Genomic DNA, 23922 nt, shown 5'->3' on the forward strand with positions numbered 1-23922 from the left:
GATCCAACAGGTCCTTTGTTTCCTGAGGACCCCAGAGTTGGACACAGTGGTCCAAGTGGGATCCCATGAGGGCAGAGTGGAGGGGAGGGCTTAGACTTCTCTGGAAAGGTACAACTCAGCTTAGGGAAGCACCATCCATCCCCCTCTTGGCTCCAAGGACAGCCCAGCCCAGTGTAGAACAGCCCATGTTGGGCTTTGTTCTGGACCTTGGTCCTTCCTTCCCTCCTTCTCTCCATCCTCTCCTCCCTCCCTCCCTCCTTCACAGCATCCCCCCCTCCCTGCAAACCAACCTTCTCCCCGACAAAGTCCTTTATTATCCTCTGAGACGTTTTATTACCAGTTCTGCTTTAGAATTAAACAGGCCTTCAGTATATAAAAATAATGTATACAAATGAGCAGTTAATGGTTTACATTTCTGGCTTAAAGGCATTTATAAGTTACACATTCATTCCCCACCCCTCCCCGGGTGACGCGGAGCCGGCGCTGAAGCAGCTTAAATACAGCGGGAAGCAGCGGCTGCTCTGGGCTGAGCTGGGCTAAAGCCGGGACTGGCGAGGAGGGACAGGAGGAGGGAGGTGCAGCCGCATCCTGGCAGCGGGGGCCGTTTAACGAAGTGGATGCACTGAGGGGTTTAATTGCCACAGTGCGGGGCTGGGGGTCACTCGGCAGCAGCGGGGCGGGGGAGGAGGGATCGAGGGATCGAGGGATCGAGGGATCGGGTCCGGTGCGGTACCGGGAGGCTCGTGCAGCTCTGGGGCCTCTCTGGCGGCAGCAGCGACCCCGCAGCCTTTGGGATCGTGTTGGCTGGAGGCTGCCCAGCACAGGGAGCAGCTCCTGCCCCCCGGGCTGACGGTCACGGGGGATCCCAGAGGCTCCAGTCCCAACGGCGGAGGTGGATTTGGGGGGATGCAGGCGGGCAGAGGTGTCAGCACCTCGCAGAGATTGTCCCTGCTGCTGATTGTCGCAGCTCCGGAGCCTCCCCTGCGGCGAGGAACAGCCCGGCCTTGGGATCCTGGAAACTGCTGCTCGGCACAGCCTTGGGATCCTGGGGACACCCCGCATGTGGGTGTTGCATTCCCTGCTCCCGCAGCGCAGAGGAATTTGAAGGAAGACTTAGAAAATCCCTGTTAAAATAGCACCGCTGCCGGGCCCCGGGGGACGGGAGGGGCCCGGGGTGGGAGCTCTGCAGCAGAGGAGGAGGACGCGGCTCTCAGGGGGCTCTGCGGGGCCGAGGGAGGTGCGGGAGATGTGCGGGGACCGCCGGGTCCCGGGTGACACCCACTCCCCTCCCGCAGCGGGAATCCAAGGCACCAGCAAGCTGAGGAGTGGGACACACCAGTGCGGGGCTGGTGCCGCGGCGGGCGGGCGATGGAGCAGCGCCGGGGCAGGGACGGGGCAGCCCCTCTTTGCCTTCCAGGACAAGCTGGAGCCCTTTCTGTGCTCCCCCATCCCTGCCCGTACCCAGGAGGGTCCCCCAGCCCTGCAGCCTGGGGGAGAGGAGCTCAGGGGCATCGCCAAGCAAGCACGGGGGGGTCCCTGCGCCAGAGCCCGGGGCGGGCAGGGGGAGCTGGCACGGGAAGCGGCTGGAGCAGCTCGGAGCGGGCACTGTCCCCCCGCGGAGCCCCGGGACAGTGGGGTGGCATCCTGTGGTCCCCTCTGCGTCGGGAGGATGGTCCTGCCCCGGTCCTGGAGCTGCAGGGCCGGCGCCGGTCACAGCGCGATGTCCGGCGTGGCCTGCAGGCCCTGCCCCGCCGGCCGCTTCTTGGCGCTGCCGCGGCCCTTGTCCCCCCGCCGGTACGGGTTGTTCCGCAGATCTGCACCGGGGGGAAGGGCAGGGACCGGCTCAGCTTCGCTGCACACCCGGCGGAACCCACCACCCATCACGGAATCACGGAGTGATTTGGGTTGGAAAGGAATTTAAAGAACATCCAGTCCCATCCCCTGCCATGGGCAGGGACACCTTCCACCAGCCCAGGTTGCTCCAAGCCCCGTCCAACCTGGCCTTGGGCACTTCCAGGGATCCAGGGGCAGCCACAGCTTCTCTGGGCAACCTGTGCCAGGGCCTCCCCACCCTCACAGGGGAGAATTCCTTCCCAACATTCAACCTCTCCTTCCCTCTTGTCACGTCTCTCTGCCCGGGATTTGCCCGTCTGGGTACAAGAACGCTCAGAAGGAGCCAAGAGCCACATCCAGTGACAGGAGGAGCAGCAGCTACAAACAATCAGCCCGTGGGACCCCAACCCTCGGCTGTCAGTGCCCGTATCGGGGGGGCTGATGCCGGGGTGCCCCCGGGATTGGGTGCAGCGTGGGGAGAAGCCCCGGCGGGTGGGACAGCCCGGCAGCCCCCGGCCCCCCGCGCCGAGCCCCTGCCCCACGTTACCTACAGAGGGCTCTCCTCGTTGTAACTCACGTCGCAGAAGAGCCGGGACGAGCGTTTGCCCGTCCGGGCCGTGAAAGGGACAGTTTTCAGAGCTGAGCAGAGCGGTCCAGAGACAGCGAGGAGGAGGAGGAGGAGGAGCAGGAGAGAGGAGAGAAGAGGAAGAAGCAGAATAGAAGGAAGAGCTATGAGACAGGGCAGGGAGAGCTTGGCCATGTGGCATGGGAAGGTGCTGCAGATGGGTTTGATCCCTGCAGTGGGGCTTGGTGACCCTCCAGCCCCTCTGAGAGCCTCTGCAGCCCCCAGACTGAGGGTCTTCCGCTGGCACCGAGTGCTGGTCTGAGGTGGGAGGGACACTCAACCCCTCATGTGAAATCATCTCTCACCTGAAATTATGTCCTCAATGGCCCCATCTTTGCCTTCGTAGATGAGAGGCTCCTTCACCATCTGCTTCTTCTTGAGCTCAGCAATCATGTCCATCTGCTGCCGCTTGGCCTTCTGGATGGGCAGCTGGGGAGGGACAGTGTGGGTGAGAGGCGTGGCCACCCCTGCACCCCCCAACAGACCTGGGGTGCCCTCACCTTCACCTCCCGCCCAGCTCTCCCTCCCCAGGGCCTGTTTAGTCCCTCCTCACGCAGCCCACTTGGGGCTGGAGCTGGGACCCCACCAGGACACAGACACGGGAGCTCCTTCACCTCCGGCTGCTGCTCGGTGGGGCTGTTTTCTGCCTCCTTGGCCGCAGCCTCTTGTTTCTTCCACAGCTCAATGTCCTGCTCTGCTTTCTTGGGAGAGGGGCAGGAAGGGTGTGCTGAGCCAGGGGACTCCTGCTGCAGGACTGCAGCCCCCCACAAAGCTCCCAGCTCACCCCAGTCCAGCTCCAGCATCACTGACCATCCCAAAGGCTATTCCCAAGCCCCAGGGTCTCCCAGCCCCATGAGCCCCAGCCTCACCCGTGGCTTCTGCTCGTTGCCCCAAGTGAGGTCAGACGCCCCAAATCCCCTCCCAACCCTCAGAAACAGGACACCCCCTGCCCTCTCCTACCTTGTAGGCTCTGATGAAGCGCATGAACATGGGGAAGAAGGTGGTGGGGGGACTGGTCTTGGGGTTCTCCCCAAAATACTCCACAGCCGACTCATAGGCCTCCTGCGGGCACAGACACCCCGGTGTGGGGGCAGGGGCCGGGCAGCAGCACCCAACACCCACCTCCTCCTTCCAGCCTCTCCCACCTCACCATCCCACTCCATATCTCTCCCAGCTCTCCTGCTGGAGCCACATCCCAACCAGGAGCCTCTCCGATGGGCCAGAGGTGGGAGCACCCCGGGGTGTTCCCATGTAGGAATGGGGGACACAATCCTATCCTCTGCCCCCCCCATAGCACCCCAGCACCCACCTTGGCAGTTTTGCTGTCAGCCTGCAGCTTCTCCATCACCTCTGAGTTGACCTTGAGGAAGTCCTTGAGCACGGGGCTGTCGTCCTGGCGCAGGAACTCCCTGCGGGTCAGCTCCATGCCCTGCTGGAGGCTCCGCACGTCCTGCAGGACCCCGTCCAGGGACACTGCGGGGGGAGGGCGCGGGCTCAGGGCAGGCTGGGAGCACCAGGGGCTGCCACAACCTCAGCCCAGGGCCCGTGGGCACTACCTGTGCCCGCCTTGTCGAGGAAGTGCAGCTCGGTGTGGAAGCCCGTGAGCTCCGGGTACTTCTCCGTGATCACCCGCACCAGGTAGTGCAGCAGCGTCTGCTTGCGGTCTGTGGACTTCATCTCCAGGAGCTGGGGGAGAGCTGGGTCAGCCCCGACCCTCCTCAACCAGCCCTTCACCCTGCCCAGGGCAGGCTCTGCTGGCCCTTCATTACTGTGGCTGGGTCTGCATCCCTCCATCCCCACGGCCAGGTCTGTATCCCACCATGCCCATGCTCATTCTTCATCCCTCCATCCCCATGGCTGAGTCTGCACCCCTCCATCCCTCCATCCCCATGGCTGAGTCTGCACCCCTCCATCCCCACCACCAGGTCTGCATCCCTCCATCCCTGTGGCTGGGTCTGCATCCCTCCAACCTCACAGTTCATTCTGCACCCCTCTATCCCCATGACTGAGTCTTCATCCCTACATCCCCTCCATGTTCACATGTGGCCTTCCTCTCTCCATCCCCATGGCTGCTTCCCATCTTCCTTCATCCCCACAGATGGTCCTTGAATCCCTTCACTTCTCCAGATCTGTTCTCCATCCTTCCAACCCCACAGCCAGTTCCTGAGTATCTTCATCCCTTTAACTCCCCCCCCCCTCTTGCCTCTCCAACCCTTTAGATGGTCTCTTCATCCCTCCATTCCCACAGCTGTTCCCTGCATCCCTATAGCTGCTTCCCATGCCTCTCCAAACCCTATAGGTGATCCTTCCATCCCTCCATCCCCACAACTGAATCCCACGTCCCTTCATCCCTCCAGCAGGTCCCTGTGTCCCCTGTGCCCGGGGCTGGTCCCTGGCAGTGCCAGTGCCCCCGAGCAGCCCCACGCCGGCCCTACCGCGTCGAGGCTCTGCAGGCGGAAGCCGTAGGCTGCTCCACGCTTGCTGCTGTTCATGTAATTCCCGAAGGCCAGGACAATCTGCAGGGACACAATGGCTCAGGGACACAGCCTGGGGTGGACAGGGCACCCTGGGGGAGGGGGGCACAGAGCCAACAGGGACCCTGCCAGCACCCTACATGCACCCCAAAGCTCTCACCTCGAGGATGTGGCGCAGTTTGCTGGAGGACTTGAGGGACATGGAGGCGGCGATGATGGCGTTGAGTTGCTGTGGGAGGGAGGGAGGGAGGGGAGCACATGAGGTGGTTGCAGGAGGCCCCCAGCCCTTCCCAGCCCCCAGCCCGCCCGTGCCCAGCACCCACGGGCATGAGCAGCTGGGCCGTGTCGCTGAAGTTGCCCAGGAAGATCATGACGTTCATGCGCTCGGCCAGGCGTGGGATCTTGCTGAAGCGGATCATGAACTGGTCCTCGTCCGACAGCTCCTCCGGCGGCTGCTGCTCCCGCTCGAACTTCCCGATCAGCGTCCGCTCGTACTCGGTGGGCAGGAAGCGCAGCAGCAGCTCCAGGAAGTCGAGGCTCAGGGCTTGCTGGTCGTACCTGTGAGGGGTGGGACACCTCGGACCTCAACCCCCCTGCCACCCACGGCTGGTCCCATCTTCCCTCTGCCCCCACAGCTGGTCCCCCCATCCCTTCATCTCTGTCCCTGCATCCCTCCCTCTCATATCTGGTTTCTACATCCCTGAATCCCTCCGTGTCTTGTCCCTACATCCTTTCATCTCTTGTTTCTGCATCCCTCTGTCCCCATGTCTGGTTCCTGCATCCCTCCATTCCTCCATATCTGGTCCCTGCATCCCTCCATCCCTCCATATCTGGTCCCTGCATCCCAGCACACCCCACACCATCCCAACCCCTCATTCCAGCCAGGCTGTGCCCGCCCTTGTCCCCCCTCGTCCCCCCTCTCAGGGGACACTCACGTCTCGATGGCAGTGCAGATGTCCTGGACGCTGCGGCCGCCCTTGCGCAGGGTGATGGCCAAGTTCTTGGCCCGGTTGGACTCCATGAGGGTCACCTTGCTGGGGGCCTTCTGGGTGGCCTTGGCCTTGAGGGCGCTGATGTCCAGGGCAGGGCCCTGTGCCTTGGTCTTGAACTGCTCCTCGAAGTCACTCATGTCCAGCTCCTGCAGGGACACAGGGCTGAGGGCACAGCAGGGAGGTGGCACGGGACATCTGGGATGGGGACGAGGCCAGAGGACCATGATAAGGGGAAGAGGAGTGAGAGGATGAAGATGAAACAAGGGGTGAGGATGGAACAAGGGAACAAGCAGAGGGAACGAGCAAGTGGACAGGGAGGGGGTAAGGAGGGCACAAGGGGACCAGAGGATGGAGATGAGGAAGAAGAAAAAGACAGGATGTGAGGATGAGGATGGAGCAAAGGGACAAGGATGGGGTGACAGGAGAAGGGTGCCAGACCCTGTGTTGTCCCTCTCCATGGTGCCAAGGAGCTGCTCCAACCTCCAACTCCTCCAGCAGCCCTGTGACACCGCGGGTGGGTGCAGGGTGGGTATGGGGGCAACCTCAGCATGGATTGCAGCTCTGACCCACCCAGACCCCCTGTGCCTGGCCCCCCCAGTCCCTCTGGCCCCCCAGCCCCCTCCTGTCCTCACCTGCAGCACCTTCTCGTCGTTGAGCTCGGTGAACACGGTGCCGTCGATCTGGCTCGGCTTCAGGGCCACCCAGTTGAAGACGGGCATGCGGAACTTGGTCTGGATGGGCTTCTTCACCTTCACTGCGGGGTCACGGGCAAGGGGGACACGTCACAGGGTGAGGGAGTCAAAAAACCACCCCTGGGTGCCCCCAGAGCTCACCTGGGGGGCGTCCCCACCATCCCTGGGCCACACTCACCTGAACCGTTGGCAGTCTGGGGGGCACCAGGCCCGGCTGGGAGCTCCCCCCCGAGGGGTGGGGGTGGTGGAGGGGGGGGGACAGGGCCCTCCAGCCCCCCTGGGAGCGGTGGGGGGGGTGGTGGCACTTGGGCACCCGGGAGTGGAGGGGCTGGGGGGGGGATGGTGGCTGTGGGCAGAGGAGGGGCGGGGTGTGGTGGGGGGACGTGCTCAGCCCCTGGTAATGGTGGGGGGGGTGGAGGGGGTGGGGGTGGCGGGGCAGCAGGGGCTGGTGGGGGAGGTGGGGCTGGAGCCAGAGCCGGAGCATCTGCAAGGGAAAGAAGAGGTGGGTGAGACGGTGACACGGCAGGACACGGTGCCACCACCACATCCCCTCTGCCACCGAGGGACTCTGTGTCCCTGGGCACGTCCCCACGTCCCTGCCCCAGCTTCTCTGCCCAGAGACACGCTGCCACCCCTCCTCTGTGCCTGCTGTCCCCACCAGGGAGGGTTCACCCCCTCGCACCCATGGTACCTGTGCCGGTGGTGACGGTGGTGACAGTGGCGGTGGCCTCTCCAGCAACCACGGGGGCTGCCGGCGTTTCTATGACAACGGGGACGATCTCGATGGCGACGTCCCCGTCGGGCCCACGCAGGATCTGCACCAGCCCCTTCTCCTCCAGCTCCGCCAGCCGCCGCTCCAGCGCCAGCCGGTAGCACTCCTGTGGCCGCGGGGACGGCGGGCTGGGCGGCCGTGGGGGGCTCAGCTGCTCCTGGAGAGGTGACAACCCCCAGGACCAGTGTCACCGGCGTCCCACTCAAACCTCAAACCCCCAGCCCTCCCGTGGGTGCTCACCCGCAGCGCCTCCAGCTCCCGCCGTGCCTGGCTCAGCTGCTTCTCCAGCTCTGCTATCTTGGCCATGGAGTCGTTCTCCGCATCCTGCAGCTTCTCTGTCAGCTGTGGGGGACGAGGCGCCGCCGGCTCAGCCCCATCCCCGTCCCTCCCTCAGGGCTCTGCGTCAGCGGCTCCTGCCCACGCGCCCGCGGCCCACCTGGCTGACGAGCTCCTGCAGCTCCTCCATGTGCTCCAGCACTGCTGTCTTGGTCTCCGAGTCCTCCAGCATGGCCCCCACATCGAAGACGTTGTCCAGGTAGGCTTGGATCTGCACCTGCAGCTTGTCGCTCTCGGTGAGGCGCAGGCTCTGCCGCAGGACAGCCGGGGCACGGTCAGGGACGGTGGTGTGTCCCCCCCCAGCACCCCCAGCCCTCGGGATCACCCACCTCCAGGTACTGGTCCAGCCCCAGGTGGGTGAACTCGTACTGCAGGAACACGCGGAAGTTCATGTTCTCCACCGAGTGCACCACGATGTTGATGAACTGCATGCAGGCCACCTGCGGGGACACGGCACGGGGGTGGCACCGCAGCCCCTGGGGACACGGTGCCCCAGGCAGCACATGGGGGGTGGTGGCCCTCGGGGACAAGGTGCCCCTGGGGAGGGCATAGTGGCTTCACATCCCCGCGGACATGGGGAAGGACCAGTGGCTCAGCAGCCCTTGGGGGCACGATGGCTTAGGGACAGCGCAGTGGCCTTGGGGACATGAAGGCCTGGGGACAGCATGGTGGCCTTGGGGCTATTATGGCATGGGTACAGTGTGGTGTCCTCAGGAACATAAAGGTCTGGGGACAGTCTGGTGGCTTAGAACCCTTGGGGACATGAAGGCCTGGGGATAGCACGGTGGCTCAGCAGCCCTTGGGATATGATGGCCTGGGGACAGTTGGGTGGCTCAACAGCCCCTGGGGACATGATGCTCTGGGGCCAGTGTGACCTGAGAAGCTCTTTGGAACCTGAAGGCCTGGGGACAGCACAGAGGCTCAGCAGCTCTTGGGGACAAGTGGCCTGGGGACAGCACAACAGCCTGGCAGCCCTTGGGACAGGGCACCCCCAGGACATTTGGTGGCTAAGCAGCCCTTGGGGACATGATGGCCTGGGGACAGCAGAGCATCGGTCCCATGAGCCGCTCACCATGAAGTCGATGTTGGTGTCCTCGTTTCGGAAATACTCCATCAGCTTCTCAAAGCGGTTCTTCTCCCCGCACACCTGGGGGGGGGAGCAGGGGGCTGAGGGCCAGGGGGACACGGCTGGGGGTGCCCAGAGGGGTGGCAGGGCACGAGGCACCCGCCAGTGGCACCATCCCAACCCTGATGGGACCTGGCCCTGGGGACACGCGCTGGCGTGGGGACATCAAGCCCAGCGGCTGGAGCATCCCCGGGTGAGCCAGGGATGGGTGTGGTCAGGATGGGGCAGGGTTCTGCACACACACGGACACTGAGGCAGGAACCCAGCCAGGAACCCAAGGAGGCTGTCCCTGCTGGGGACTCACCTCCTTGAAGTTGTCGAAGGCAGCCAGGATGATGTCGTGGCCACCTCGGACCAGGCAAACAGCAGCCAGGAGCTCCAGCACCAGGGCCTTGGTCCTGTGGAGACATGGAGTGTGAGGGGGTCAGGGCTGTGAGGTGGGCGAGGGGACAGGGGGACAGGGACAGGGGGCAGGTCTTACCTGGCGTTCTTGTTGTTGAGGCTCAGGGTGATCTCGTTGACACAGGCTGGGTGGTTCATCACCAGACTGAAGCCAGACTTGGGGGGCAAAAAGGAGCATTAATGGGGTCGGTGTCCTCCTGCCCCCACCCCGAGGACGCTCTGGGATCTTGGGCCACCCCCATGCCAGGTGCCCACCAGAGAGGAGGCTGAGTGAGGACATCTCAGAGCAGGGGGATGGAGAGCAGGTCCCACCCCGACGCCGGCACCGCGGGGGTTGGGGATTTTTCGGGATGCCCGCGGATCCCGCCCACTCCCACCTGGTAGTTCATGATGGCGCGGAGGCACATGATGCAGACGTGGACATCGTCCTTCTGGCTGACGAGGCGGGAGTTGCGCAGCGTCTTCCTGCTGTGCGAGGGGTTCAGCCTGGGCGGGGAGAGCGCGGCTGAGCGCGGGCTGGGGGTGCCGGGGGCGCAGCGCAAAGCGGGGAGGGGGCAGCGCTCGGGGGGTGGCAGCGGGGGGGCGGGGGGACACCAGGGAGAGAAACACCCGCGGGAGAAAGCCCCGCGTCCCGTGCCCGTCTAGAAGCCCTCGGGGCGGTGGGTTGACGGGGCGATGGCGATGGGATGGGTTTTGGGGCCCCCTCGTGCGCACGGGTGGTCTCGGAGGCTCACCGGGGCGGGCAGGAGCTGCCGGGTGACCTGGGGGCACTGTCCCCATCGCTGCCCGGGGCACCGCAGGGGGCGCTGGGGCGGACGTGGCGGAGGAGGGTGTGGATGTGCTGGTTCGAGAGGCAGCAGCTGGAGGCGCGTTAGAGCCTGCAGGACAGGAGGGAGAAACGGGGCTCCCGCGCCGCCCCGGGGGCACCCGCGCTCGGGGACACGGGGGTGGGAGACAAAGGACGGGACCCTCCTGCGGGTGCCACGTCCCCTCCTGACCTGTCCCTGGGGCTGGGAGGGACACCCCGGCTCCTCCGGAGCTGCTCCAGACTGCGAGGGACCCCCGCGCTCCCCGGGGTGCCGCGTTACAGCTCCCGGGGTGACCGCGGTGGGGTGTCCCCGGGATCCCCCCCCGCCCACCGGGGATGCCCTATAGGCCCTGTCCCCGATACCGGTGACCAGCAGCGGGGTCCCGTGGGGTGTCCCCGTCCCTCCGGTGCCCCGTCACCGTCACCTACCGTCAGCGCGTCCCCGGCAGCGTGCAAGAGAAGAGCGGGGTTAGACGGGGCTGCGGGCGAGCGGCGCCAAGCGAGAGCCACCAGCCACTGGCACCGGCTTGGGGGGACACAGGCCCGTTCCTCCGACCCGGCTTTAAACCAGGGGGGTGTGATTTGCTCCCTTCAAAACCTCCAGCACCTCCAATTTTTGCTTATTCCTGGGTTTTACCCAGAGCATCCCACGAGGGTCGCAGTGGGGGGCACAGATCCAGCCCAGCTCCAGGCAGGGCTCAGCCCTTGAGAGCTTTTTCCCCCCAAACCAGCACTGGGGACCCACTTTTAGCACCGGGCCTATTATGGAGACCCATTTTTGGGGCCGGGCCTGCGTCTCCCTGCCGGGCCCCTCTCCAAGCACGGCGCGGCCGGGGAGGGGGGGAGGGTGCAGCGAGGCGGGGAGCGGGGGGGACACGGCACAGGGACAGGGGACAGTTGGGGACGGGACCACACGTTACCTTACAGTGAGGGGCCGCGGTTTGGAGGAGCCCTGGGTGGGGGACGAGGAGGTGCTTTTGTTCAGGTCCTCCAGCGACTGCTCCTTGCCCTTGTCGGAGCCGGGGCTGCTGTTATCTGCGCTCTCCATGTCATACCTGGCGGCCCGTGGGGACACGGGGACGGGTGAGATGTGGCACCCCAGCGTGGGCAGATGGCCCTCTGGAGTCTCCAGGGATGCTGGGGGTGCCCTGCTCAACCCCAGCCATGGAGCATCCAGAGCTCCATTGCTCCGATGACAGGGGAGGGCATCCCCAGGGACCCCCAGCCCTGCTGAGCCCCAGGGGAGGCTGATCCCAGCCTTGGGGACACCCCCAGGGACCCCCAGCCCCACTGAGCCCCAGGGGAGGCTGATCCTGGCCTTGGGGACAGGACACCCGGGAGGCACGTACGCGACAGAGCACTGGGCGAAGGCGAGGTACTGCAGCAGCACGTCCAGCCCCTTGTTCTCCTCGTTGAGGAACTCCTGGACCCAGCTGGAGGGTGCAGAGGGTTAGTGTGCTCCACCAGCCCCCCTCATCCTCCCTTCCCCTGCCCCCAGACCCTCAGCAGAGCCAGCCCCTGGTCAGAGGTCCCCAGCAAGGGTGGGACACGCTGGGGACATGAGGTGGCACCATGAGCTGGCAGCTCTCCGAGGCAGGTGAGTGCCATGGGAAACCCCACTCCTGATGTGTGGGGGGCACAGCCCGAGGGCTCTGCTGCCACCACTGCCACCACTGCCACCACTGCCACTGCTGCCATGACAGGACAGCCTGGCCCTGGGGACCATGGGCACCCACCACCCCACAAGGGGTTGGGACACCCTGGGTGGGAGCAGGGTCCCTCCTGGCACTCAGGGGGTACCACAGCCAACACGGGGTTCGGGTCCTACAGCACCCCCAGCCTCCCATCAGAGCCCCTCCAGGGAGACAGGATGAGGCCACGAGCCTCCACATCCTGCTGTCACCACCCATCCAGAGCCAGCAGCGTGTCCATCCCCATCCCGGGGATGGTGGCAGCGCTGGGTGACAATGACACTCCATCCTTACCCGATGTAGTTGGTCCTCAAGGAAATCTCCAGCTCCCTGAGCACCTGCGTGGACTCCTGCACTCGCCTCTTGAACTGTGGGATGGGGACAACCATTGGCACTGTCCCTGTGTGGGATGGGGACCGGGGGGTCGGGGTGAAGGGGGGACCCCTCACCTTCCTGCTGACACCACCTGTGTCCAAGTAGCTCTTCAGCTTCTGGATGTAGGCGGACGGAGGGTTTTTCACCTGGAAACGTTCCTACAAACCCCAGGGAGAGGCTGAAACTGGGCCACCTGCCAGGGCACAGGGACCTGCACAGCAGCCACCGTGTCCCTGTCCCCAGCCCTGCGCTCCATCAATGCTTAATGAGGTTAACGAGGTGCCGTGCCACTAACGAGGTGGGTGGCAGTGCTGGGCACAGCCGGGTGCCACAAGTGGCACTTGGGGACAGGGAGCCCAGACCTCACCTGGTCACAGATCAACTCCCACTTCTTCTCGTTGTCGTACTGGTTGAGCAGTTTCATCTTGTCTGGGGGCAGGTTCATGGAATTCTGTGGGGTGAAGGGTGGCAGCGTTGGGGGGTCACCCCAAACACACCCCCCAGGGCTGCAGCACCCACTGCTCACCCAGCACCAGCTGTCCTCGCTCAGCAGTGGGAGGATGGGGACACTGGTGGGACAATGGGGACACCAGTGGGACAATGGGGACACTGGTAGGATTTAAGGATTCCAGTGGGAAGATGGGGACAGCAGTGAGATGATGGGGACAGTGGTGGGACAATGGGAACATTGGTGGGAGGATGAGGACACTGGTGGGACAATGGGGATACCTGTGGAACATGGGAACACTGGTGGAAGGAGGGGGACACTCATGGGACAATGGGGACACTGATGGGACATGAGGATTCCAGTGGGAAGATTGGGACACTGGTGGGACAATGGGGACAGTAGTGGGACAATGGGGACACTGGTGGGATGATGGGGACATTGGGGGGATGATGGGGACACCGATGGGACAATGAGAACACCGTTGCCAGGATGGAGACACTGATAGAATCATGGGGACTTTGGTGGAAGGATGGGAACACCACCATTCCCACAATGTGAGCATCCCATGGATATGTCCCCACCCGGGGGTCCCCAAGGGGAAGGCAGGTGGGGGACAGGAGGAAGAATTGGCCCCGTCCATCCATGCCATGAGTGCGCCAAGTGCCCGGGCTGAGGGGTGGGGACACAGGTTGGTGACACAGCTGAGGGGCCCAGGAGGCCGGGCCCTGCTCGAGGGTGACAGTCACCGCCCCGTCCCACAGCCAGGGGTGCGTGACAGGCCCGTCTGGGGAAATCAGTGTTTCTTGAGAGCCATGATGTCAGGGCAGGGGCTGGTGTCCCTCCGTGCCACCGTTGCACAACCACAGCCCCCTCAGCTGCCCCGGCAGGACGTGACGTGGTTTCCGCTCTCGGAGCAGCACCAGGCGCTGCCGAAACTGCTCCGGGAGGCCCCGGGGCAGCTCCCGCCTCCAGGGTGCTCTGGTGACACGGCAGGACACCACGGGGTGTCCCACCATGGCCCGGGCCAGGCTGGAGCTCAGCTCGGGTGGTTTATTTTGCCAAAAGACCCAGTTTTTGGTGATCAGCTCGCCTGGGAGGCACTGCCCGGCCCCAGGTCACCTTTAACCCCAGCCCTGGTGACAAGGACGGGGACGTGGGGTGCATGCAGCCCTGGAACAACCACATCCCTGGGGAAAGGCATCTCCCAGGGGGTGGGTTGCCCACAGAGGAGCAGGGCCAAGACGAGAGGTGCCACGGTGGCGGCAGGAAGGGGAACCTCGGCACCGCCCCCACCGAGGACCTGTCGAGCTGCTTTCGCAAGGAGCCAAAACCGGGAGATGTGGGTGGGAGGAGCTGGATGTGGCCAGGGGATGGCTCACACGGGGAGCTGGGCAGGGGGTACAATTAGGGTGCAGGGTCAGAAATAACCTCACCATGAAGCCACTGGAGCCAGGTGGGTCCTGGGATGGGCAAAGTGACAGCAGCACCTGGATGTCCCCATCGCAGGGCAGCCCTGTCCTCGTGGTCCCCGAGCTGCCATCCTTGGGATGGGTGAGGTCCTCCAGGAGGGTCGGACCAAGGGACAGGGCTGTGCCAAGAGGGACCATGCACCCAAACACCCCACCTAGAGCTCCATCAGCACCTGTGGCACCCTCTGTGGGACACTCCCCTCGGCAGAGAGGCGTGTGCCATCTGCCACATGGACCAGCTCTTCCACTCACCTCGTGTGGGACCTGAACAAACCAGGACTCTGTGTTTCCAGGGGGACAGGACTCCCCACAGGGGTGCAGGGGGGGTAGGGGGATGCTGGGATGTCCCTGCAGGGGTGGCTCTGCCCACCAGGCCCCGCAGTCCCTTCCTCGAGGGCAGGGCTGGGAGGGGTGGCAGGATGTGGCACAATTCGGGTACAAACTGGGTGGTGGCTGCGTCCCGGGTGGGCATGTGGTGCTGGGGGGGAGGAAGTGGCTCCTGTGAAGCGTCAGCAGCAGCACAAAGAAACAAAGAAACCGGTTCTCGTTTCCTGCTGGGGAGGGGGGACCGGTGGTGTGGAAGGTGTGGGGCTGGGTGCTGGGGTGATGTGGGGCTGGCTGGTGGGGTGATGTGGGGCAGAGCAGCAGCTGAGCACCCCAGAGGTGTCAGAGGAAGGACTCCTCTTCCTCCTCCTCCTTCTCCTCCTCCTCTTTGGGGGACAAGGATGGAGAGGCCACAGGGACTTGTCCCACCTCCCCTCACCCAGCACCTTCCAGCTGGCACCCAACACCCTCCTCCCACTCCCGTGTGGGGCTTCCCAGCCTCCCCCAGCCTCATAGCCCACCATGCCACTCAGTGGGTGCCCCAAATGTCCCCTGCTGTGACACAGGTGCCACGGAGCCCACAGTGCCATCCCAGCCGTGCCCAGTGCCGGGTTGTTGCCAGCTGGGAGCTGACATGGGCTGTGGGGTTGAGCCGGGCTTTGCCTGACAATAAAACCAAGACTGGGGGGAGGTGAAGCAGCACCGACATCATTTTCTGGTACAAAACGACCTTTTCCTTTCCTGGCCAGTGGGGGACTGAGCTATTTTGGGTGTCAGACACTTCTTTTTGTTCCACACGTGAGCGGAGCTGGGCTGAGCCGAGCTCTGCTCCAAACCCTGGCACAGAACATTCTGGCATCTTCCACGGGAGGGTTTGTGCTGCAAAACTCCAACGAGCTGCCTGAGAACCAGGCTGAACTCTGGGAGCACCATTTCTGTGGCACAAGGGGATGTGCATCCATGGAAAGGGGATGGAAAGCCTTGACAGCACATGGTACAGGAGGTTATCCCAGTCCAGGCACCAACCCTGCCCACCACAGGGAAGGGGATGAGGCAGGGACTCACCCCAGGTGGTGATTTAGGGGCTCTGGTTGCAGGAAGGACAAACATTTCCAGGTGTTTGGGAGACCAAAGGAATCAGTCCTCCTCCTCCTCCTCTTTGGGGGACAAGGATGGAGAAGCCACAGGGACTTGCCCCCAGCAGCCACATCACACCTCCCCTCATCCAGCACCCTCCAGCTGGCACCCAGCACCCTCATCCCACCCCTGTGTGGGGCTTCTGGGATGCTCCACACCTCAGATGCTCCAGCCTTGGGGTGCTCCAGCCTTGGGATGCTCCATCCCTCGTGGCCATGGAGCGCGATGCTCCCACCGGAGGGGGTTTGGGACATGCCAGTGCCAGCTGTCCCATGGTGTTCCCTCCAGTGACCTTGACTGCCTCTTGCTGAGGTTCAGCACTGGGATCAGGCTGGATCCTGGGATCAGGCTGGATTCAGAGGATCCTGGGATCAGCCCACACCGGGCTCCCCTGACCCCCAGCATGCAGCAAGCCAGGCTGGGTGACACTCCCGGGGTGAGCTCATCCCATCAGGGCCTCCCTGGATCCATCCAGGTCCCAACCCCTCCCCGTGGCAGGCGGGGACAGGCCGGAGGAGGAGCGGGCGGGTCCCCAGGACGGTCGGTCCCGCCGGGGGGGAGGTGGCTGAGGGGGCGGCCGCTGCCGCCTGCGGCTCTGGCTCTATTTTGGGAAGCTGCTGTAGCGCAGGCTGGGGAGAGGAGCCTGATTCTGCCCCCATGTCCTCATCCCTGCTGGATCCCTGCCTGCCCACCCCGGGATACCCTCCTGGTTCACACGGGGGAGTCCTGCATGAGGACAAACACCCTCTCCAGTCCCTGATTCAGTGGCTCTTGGCTCACAGACCCTTTCCCTCCCCACGCAGGGCACGTCCCCCTTGGGGACACCCCAGCACAGTTCCACATCACCCAGCCAGCCCTGGACACTGGGCTGGGACCGGGCTGGGGGTGGATCCAGCAGGAAGCCGAGCACCAGCTTTGTTTCCTGGTTGAGTCGAGGCCGACACTCGGCCAGGGCTCACTGGTGACCCGTCCCTGAGGCCAAGAGCACATCTGCAAACATCTGCAAACATCTGCAGCTGTGACGTGTGCCATGTGCTCCCCCAGGACCTGGGAGAAGAGGCAGCAAAGTCCAGATCAGGGAAAGCTCCTGGATGGAGCAGACCCCGTCCCCACTGGCCCCCATTCCCAAGGCTCCAGCCTAACGCTCCCAGGTGATTTTGGCTTTCCCTCCACCACACCCCAACTCGCAATTTCACTTCTATATTCCCAGTATTGCCTCTTGATGTGCAAAGGGAGAAGAATCCTCACTGCTCCAAGCAGGAGCATCTGAGCATCCCCATCCCAGCAGCAAAGATGCTCTTCCTCCGCTCCATCCCAAAAAGCCACCTCGGCACATCTCAAACCACTTGGCACAGGACAACCCTCCCGTCACTCTGCCAAAGTGACATCTGCCACAGTGCCCCAGCTGGGAAGGAGCCAACTTTTGGGGAATTAAGTTCTGGGAAAACTAAATTCCTCATTTCTTGGCATGTGGTGGATTTATCCATCCCCTTCCCGATGGCAGTTTGGAACCCCTGGGCTCCCCCATTAGCTTTTCTGCCAAGGCTTTGCCCCAACAGCTCTCCTAGTTCGGGATGTCCAGCCCAAAAGTGGTTTGCACTGAGCTCTCAAAGCATCACTGTAACCACGGCAACGTGTCAGATCTGGATCATGTCCCACCGGGAGATTCCCAGCTCATCACCTTCTGCTCCATCACTGATCTCACCAGTTCAGGAGGTGGAAAAGTTGAATCCAGAGTCAAGGAACCTGTTTGTGGTGGGTGAGGGCAGAAGGACCCCCCGTCCCATCCCCCCAGGCTGTGAGAAGGCGGAAGGGACCCTGCAAAAGGAGGAAGCGGGATTGGGACAACTGGTTTCACAAGACACCCGGTTCCCATCTGCAGCCCCCTGGATGCCCCCTGCTCCTGGGAAAGGGCTTTCCCTCGGGATGAAGGCAGACAGGGTGGCACCGAGGGCCTGGAGCACCGTTTTTCCCTTTTCTGACCATTTTTTTTCCGGATTTCCAACCTGCTGGACCCAGCCTGGCGGAAAGCGGCGCTTCCTGGGGCCTCGCGGCTGCAGCGGAAACACCCCGAGGTTCCCCGGCTGCCTGTCCCCTCCTGCCACCACTGCTGTGACACTCGGAGCCATCTCAGGCGCCACCACCCTGCTCAGCCACCCGCCAATATGGGCGTCCCACGGCAAACCCCCTCCTCGGGGTTTCGGGGGTCCCACGGGGGTCCCGCCTGGCACAGCCCTTTGCCACCGCCCTGGAGCCCACGCTGGGGGCAGAGAAGCTCCAGAGGCTCTGGCTGAGATGCTCATCCCCAAATAATCCCCCAAATGCCATGAGTTTAAAAGCTTCCAAGTAATTCGTGCTCAGGGGCTGCGATGGGGGATCCCACCGAGCCGATCCCGCTGCATCCATGGGAGCTCATTGCCCGCGGCCGCTCCCGGCACGGGATCGGCGAACAGGCTCCATCTCCCGGGATCCCGGGGGGATCACGGGATTAAAACAGCGATTTTTTTTTTTCCACGGAGCATTTCTGTGGAGGGCAGGGACGCGGGCGGAGCGTGGTCGGCTCCCTGCGGCCATCCCGGCGCGAAGGTCACGGCCGGCCAGCCCCGCTCAAGGACGGAGCCGATCTCCCGCAGCGCCCCGTGTTCCAAGAGCTGCCATCCATCCATCCATCCATCCATCCGTCCATTCATCCCATGGGAACGCGGCTCCCACCCCCAGCGGGAGGCCCGGAGCGATGCCGGGGGGCTTCCCCAGCTGCGGGGAGGAGGAGGAGGAGGAGGAGGAGGAGGAGGAAGAGGTGAGTGAAGCACCGCCATCCGCAGCACCGGCTGCCTGCGGCGCTCCGGCCCTGCCGCCGATCCCGCCATGGCGGAGCCTCCGCGGGGTCCGGGACTCGGGGTCACCCCAAGAGTTTGGGGGGCTGGGACCCCCCTCCAAACGTGAGAGCAACGGGGGCGGCTGGGGGTTCATCCCGGGGCAGGGCTGAGTGTCCCCGGGGGAAGGGGGTAGCAGAGGGGGAAGTCATCGTTATTAATAAGAATGCTAATTAAATAATAAATTAAATGATTAATGGAATAATAGTAAAAATATGGTAATTAGAGTGATGACGACGGTGATACCGATGCTAACGATGCCAGTGCCGGCAGGGATGCTCGGAGACCCCCTCGGCAGCTCCGGACCCCGTCCAGCCGGTCCCCCGTGGAAAGTCCGGGCCCCCCACGGCGGATCCCCCCCAGCACCCCCTCCCCCCTCCCCGGGGGGGTCTCCCCGCCGAACCCCCGTCCCCGCTCACCAGGACGCGGCCGAACCTCTCCTCCAGCTCGGCGGCCCCGGGCATGGGCTGGCGGGGGGGCGGCGGGGCGGCGGCGGCGGGGGGGGGGCCCGGGCTGCGGGCGGTGATCGCGGGGCTCCCGCCCCGCCGCGCCCCCCTCCAGCCCCCCGGCCGCGTTGCCCATGGCGGGCGGTGCGGGGCGGCTGCGGTTCCGCGCGGAGCTTCGTCCTCGCCCGTCCCCGCTCGCCGGCGTTTGCAACTTCTCCGGGGCGTTATCGCGCTATAAACGCCTCAGCCCGCCCCCCCCCCCCCCCCCGCCCCGGCCGCAGCCAGAGGCGGCCCCGGCACCTGCCCCGGCTGCGGGGAGGGAGCTCAGCGGCGCTGCTGCGGCCGGGCTTCGGCCGGCTGTATTTTATATTTTATTTCATTTATATTTTATTTATTTTGTTATAATTTATTATTTCATTTATTTTACTAATATTTTATTTTTTGTTTATTTTTTATTTTTTAATATTTATTTTAATGTCTTTGATTTATTGTTTAAATTAACTTTTACTCATTTTATTTTACCTCATTTTATTTTATTTATTTTATTATATTTTATTATTTTATTTATTTTATTTTTATTATTTTATCTTTTGACATTTTTATTTTATTTTATTTTATTATTTATTTTATTTGTATTACTTATTTTACTTATTTATTTAATTATTTATTTTACTTCATTTTTATTTATTTTATTAATTTTTTATCATTTCTATTTTTATTTTTTATTTTAATGTCTTCTATTTATTTTTAAATAAATGTTACTTATTTTGTTACAATTTATTATTTTATTTATTTTTATTTTATTTTTGTTTCATTTTTATTATTATTTTTTATTTTATCTTCTGTTATTTTTAATTTTTTTACTTTATTATTTATTAGATTTTTATAAATTTTCATAACTTTATTTTTTATTATTTTTAAATTTTATTTTAATGTATTTTATTTATTATTATTTTTTAAAATAAATTGTACTTATTTTATTTTATCTCAATTTAATTTAGTTTAGTTTAGTTTATCCTTACTTATCTTTATTTTACTTTATCTTCCCTTATTTTTCTTTTTCAAATTGGTTTTGCTTTTATTACATTTTTACTTTTTTAATTTACTTTCATTCTATTTATATAATTAATTTTTGCTTTAATTTTTATTTTGTTTCTTAACTTACGCATTTATTATTTTATTACATTTCAATAAATTATTTCATGTCAATCTCATTTCATTCTATTATTTTTTATTTTAAAATCTCTATTTTTATTTTTTATCATTTCATTTATTTTAATTTTTATTTTATGTCCTTTTTATCTTATAACAATTTGTTACAATTCTATTATATACTTTGTTTTTATTTTATTTTTTATTATTTTATTATGTGTTATTTCATTTTATTTATTTATTATTTCATTTACACTTTGATTTCTTATTGTCTATGATTTTAATTTATTTTCCTTTATTTTAAAATCGTAATGATTTCATTTTATTATTGATCTTATTTTATTTTACAGCCCGGGATGGTCCCGCTGCTCCACAGGCCGGGATAAAGCCAGATGAGCAGAACCACCTCCCCAAGGGGTGCCACGGGCAGGGGGCTCGTGGGACAGGGCCAGTGGAATTCTGTGAGATTGACTGAGATTGGGTGAGATTCGCAAATATATGGTGACATTTCATGACATTCACCAATATTTGGTGAGATTTGGTGACATTCGGGGACATTTATTGAGATTTGTCGAGATTTGATGAGACTTGGTGAGATTCACCAATATTTGTTGAGATTTGCCCATATTTGTTGAGATCTGGTGAGATTTCCTGAGATTTGGTGAGACTGAGGGAGATCTGGGGAGGTTCACCGACGATACTCGGTGAGATCTGGTGAGATTCACCAACATTTGGTGAGATTTGGTGCCACTCGGTGAGATTTATTGAGATCTGGTAAAATTTGCCCAAGCCTAAGATGCGAGGAGACATCAGCTGAGTGATGGGTGGGCAATGGATCCGGAGGGGATCCCAGTACCCCCGGATCCACCGTGGTCCAGACCTTTCCCCACAGCTCCCAGGCCACACTCCAACGTCACCGTGTCCGTCCGGCTCTCGCGGCATCTCCGGTCCCCTCAAGCCCTGCCGAGGTGTCAGACCCGGCCCTCGGCACCGCAGGGACCAGGGGAACGTGCCAGACCTGTTCTGCCGACCTGTCCCGCCCTCTGCAAACCCCAAATTCCAGGTGGGGGACACGCCACCGCTTCCCGAGGTTCCCCCGGCGTGACGCTGCGTCATCCGTGGGGATTCGGGAGGTTGGGGAGGAGCCATGGGGCAGCTCAGCGGCACCAAAATTGGGGTCACCCACATTCGGGTTTGTTCTCATTTTCCAAAGCTCCATTTTGTGGTTTAAATATTTTTGTTTCATTAAATATTTCGGTGTCTCATTCCCTGATCCGGGTTTTTAAGGGAAGGAGTTGTGACGCCTGGTGGGGACAGGGACAGCCACCCCAATGCAGTCCCAGAGGGGTGTTCAGGGGGAAGATGTCACCAGGACCATGTGTAGGGCCAGGGCTTGCCCCCAGAGCTGTCCCACACCGGGGACGGGCTCTGCTATTGGGCAGAGGGGACCCCAAAGGTCTGGGACCCCCATAAGCATCCAGCTGCACACCAGGATCATAAAATCATGGAATGCTTTGGGCTGGGAGGGACATTAGAGCCCATCCAGTCCCACCTGCCATGAGCAGGGACACCTTCCACCAGGTCACTCCAAGCCCCATCCAAACTGGCCTTGGACACTTCCAGGGATCCAGGGGCAGCCACAGTTTCTCTGGGTGACCTGTTTGGGATGAAACCCAAGTGCTGCCAGAGCTCCCAGGCCCACGCTGGCAACACCTTCCTGCCCGCGGCTGGGAAAGGTGAGAGGACCTCGGGAAGGGGCAGCCGAGGCTCTGGATGCCGGGAGGAGCAGGACCAGCCCAACAGTACCATCTCCTGGCCGCGGGCAGGGCTGCGGTGGGGGATGGAGCTGCCAGAGCCGGCTCTGGAACGGGATCTCTGCGCTGGGAAGGACAGGGCTCGTGGCCCCCTTTGCACAGGGAGGTGTTCCATGAGGGATTTTGGGTTCTGCTGATTCCCACGGGCACAGAACTGAGCTGGAAAGAGAGCCAAGGCCGGATTTTGGGGCTGCTGGAGGTGTTTGGTGCAGGTTGGACATGGCAGTCCTTGCACCAGCGATACCAGGAGGACGAGGTTGGGGGGGAGGGGGGTGTCCTGCCCACTCCTCATCCCAACCCCAGGCACAGGGATTGGATCCAGACCACCCAAACCAGCTGTGGTCCCTTGGTTGGGGGGACTTCATGACTCTCCTCTGCTCTTCCCCTGGGTGCTGCACCTTGGGGTGATGGTTGTTGAGCTCCTGTGACCACAAAGAGCCTCCTGACCCCTCAGGACCTGGCTGGGACATGGCTGGGACCTTTGGGAAGTGGGGACACCCACCGGGGTGTCCCACTCCCCTGGGGAGCTTCGCTGAGAGGTAAAAGCATCACAACTCAGGTGTTCCTGAGGTTCCTTCAGCACCTGCAGCTTCTCCCTCCACTGAGCCTCCCCTGCCTCTGTCACCACCACGTCCTTGTCACCGCCAAGTCCTCATACCCTCGTGTCTTCTCTCCTTTCAGCTCTTTTCTGGTGTTTGATACATTAAGGTTTATCTGACAACCCAAATTACCCCAAGGCTCTTCACTCCCTGCAATAAAAGTCCTTAAAAAACCCGTTCTAGAATCGACACATTCAAATAATCATCTTCAACATGTGCACAGGGCTACATTTTTTACATTAAGGCTGATTTCAGTTTGTTTTTTTAATTAATTTCAATTCCCTGGAAAACACTCAGGCAGGACATTGTATCTTCTGGGGGGTTTCCACAGAATTTGTAGGTGCACAAAGCAACAAACAAACTGTTTCTTGACTTTGGAGCTACCCAGGCAGCATTCCCTCATCCAAACAAGCATTCCCAGACCTAGACTGTGCAGCCCAGGGTAAACCCAGGGTTATCAGATCCCTTGGAACTAGAGGATTAAGCTCCAGAAGCTTGAGGGTGTTTGGACAGCTGACCCCACCTCACATCCCTCCAAGGAGCTGGACCTGAGATAAGGTGGGAACCCCCTCTCAAGGTTCTCCAGAGGGCATCATTCATCCTTTCTGCCTCCATGGAGGATTTCTGAGGATTTCAGGACCTGCTCTGAAGTTGTGTGCCTGAAGTGAAGGTCAGTCCAAGGGTCTGTCATGACGGAGGGACCAAGATCTTAATTCCTTCGCCTCTGAGATGCTGAGATTAGAATTCTATTTTCAGTGCTGCTGAATTTCTCAGTGGCTGTAATGAGTTCCAGGTATAATTCCACTCTTCATTCCTTCCTGAACTGCACATTTTAATGTGCTAGGCCATGGGAAGGAGAAGAAAGCAGGAACCAGCTTCTTCTGAAGGTAAATCAGTTTTTACAGTATAAAATACAGGATTAGAGCAAGAAACTCCGTGTCTGGAGCCCTGGGACTTGGATTTTCCAGGCTGCAAAGGAGTTTGGAAAACAGAGGAAGATAAACATCATTCCCAACCAGAAATATTTTGGTAATGTCACATGGTAAATAGCTCATCAAGGGATTGATTATAGCAACTTGGTGTTTGCTTATCATCTGCAGCTTGAGCACATTCAGAGGGTTCCCAGGGGATGGGTTTGGAATCTGTGTAAGGAGGAAAACATGGGACAGAGAACGGGCAAAAACTGGGATGTGATGTGTGTGAAAGGGGTTCCTCAGCCTCCCTCTGGTACTCTGGGATGGGAAAACAAATGCTGTGGGTAGAATATGGAATATTTCTGTTTGTTTATTTGTTTCTAAGGAGTTCTCCTCCCGCTTGGAGCAGCGAATCCACAGCTCCTGCTGAAAACAGAGGAGGGAGAGGAAGCAGGTGAGTTCTGTCAGGAGGTGTCTCACCCAGCTGTTGGAGGGCCAGGGTTGGACCCTGCAAGGAATCGAATCATGGAATCATTCAGGTTGGAAAAGCCCCCTGGGATCAGAGTCCAACTGTTTCCCCAGCACTGCCAAGGACACCACTGACCTGTGTCCCCAAGTGC

General features: G+C 60.1%; 1 protein-coding gene across 5 annotated transcripts; it reads right to left on the bottom strand.

Moving 5' to 3' along the window:
• Window positions 1-313: 313 nt before the first annotated feature.
• Window positions 314-18875, bottom strand: FMNL1 (formin like 1). 5 transcript variants are annotated; one of them, XM_027667887.1, is made up of 28 exons: window positions 18797-18873; window positions 12494-12577; window positions 12201-12284; window positions 12046-12119; window positions 11410-11493; window positions 10981-11115; window positions 9987-10112; window positions 9630-9738; window positions 9332-9408; window positions 9155-9248; window positions 8797-8871; window positions 8054-8164; window positions 7825-7974; window positions 7629-7730; window positions 7308-7545; window positions 6795-7100; window positions 6557-6678; window positions 5868-6070; window positions 5256-5490; window positions 5093-5161; window positions 4894-4974; window positions 4015-4144; window positions 3768-3931; window positions 3419-3520; window positions 3073-3159; window positions 2764-2887; window positions 2381-2472; window positions 1729-1814 (listed from the first exon to the last, which is right to left on the bottom strand). In XM_027667887.1, exons 1-27 carry the CDS (start codon window positions 18839-18841, stop codon window positions 2381-2383), a joined length of 3303 nt encoding a protein of 1100 aa, XP_027523688.1. In that variant the 5' UTR covers window positions 18842-18873; the 3' UTR covers window positions 1729-1814. The 5 variants fall into 5 exon arrangements, with proteins under 5 accessions (XP_027523687.1, XP_027523690.1, XP_027523689.1 ...); XM_027667886.1 differs by lacking the exon at window positions 2381-2472 and having other exon boundaries at window positions 314-1814; XM_027667889.1 differs by lacking the exons at window positions 2381-2472; window positions 9987-10112 and having other exon boundaries at window positions 314-1814; window positions 18797-18875.
• Window positions 18876-23922: the final 5047 nt, after the last annotated feature.

Source organism: Corapipo altera, unplaced genomic scaffold (assembly GCF_003945725.1).
Source record: "Corapipo altera isolate COAL_440 unplaced genomic scaffold, ASM394572v1 174, whole genome shotgun sequence".
Lineage (NCBI taxonomy): Eukaryota > Metazoa > Chordata > Aves > Passeriformes > Pipridae > Corapipo > Corapipo altera.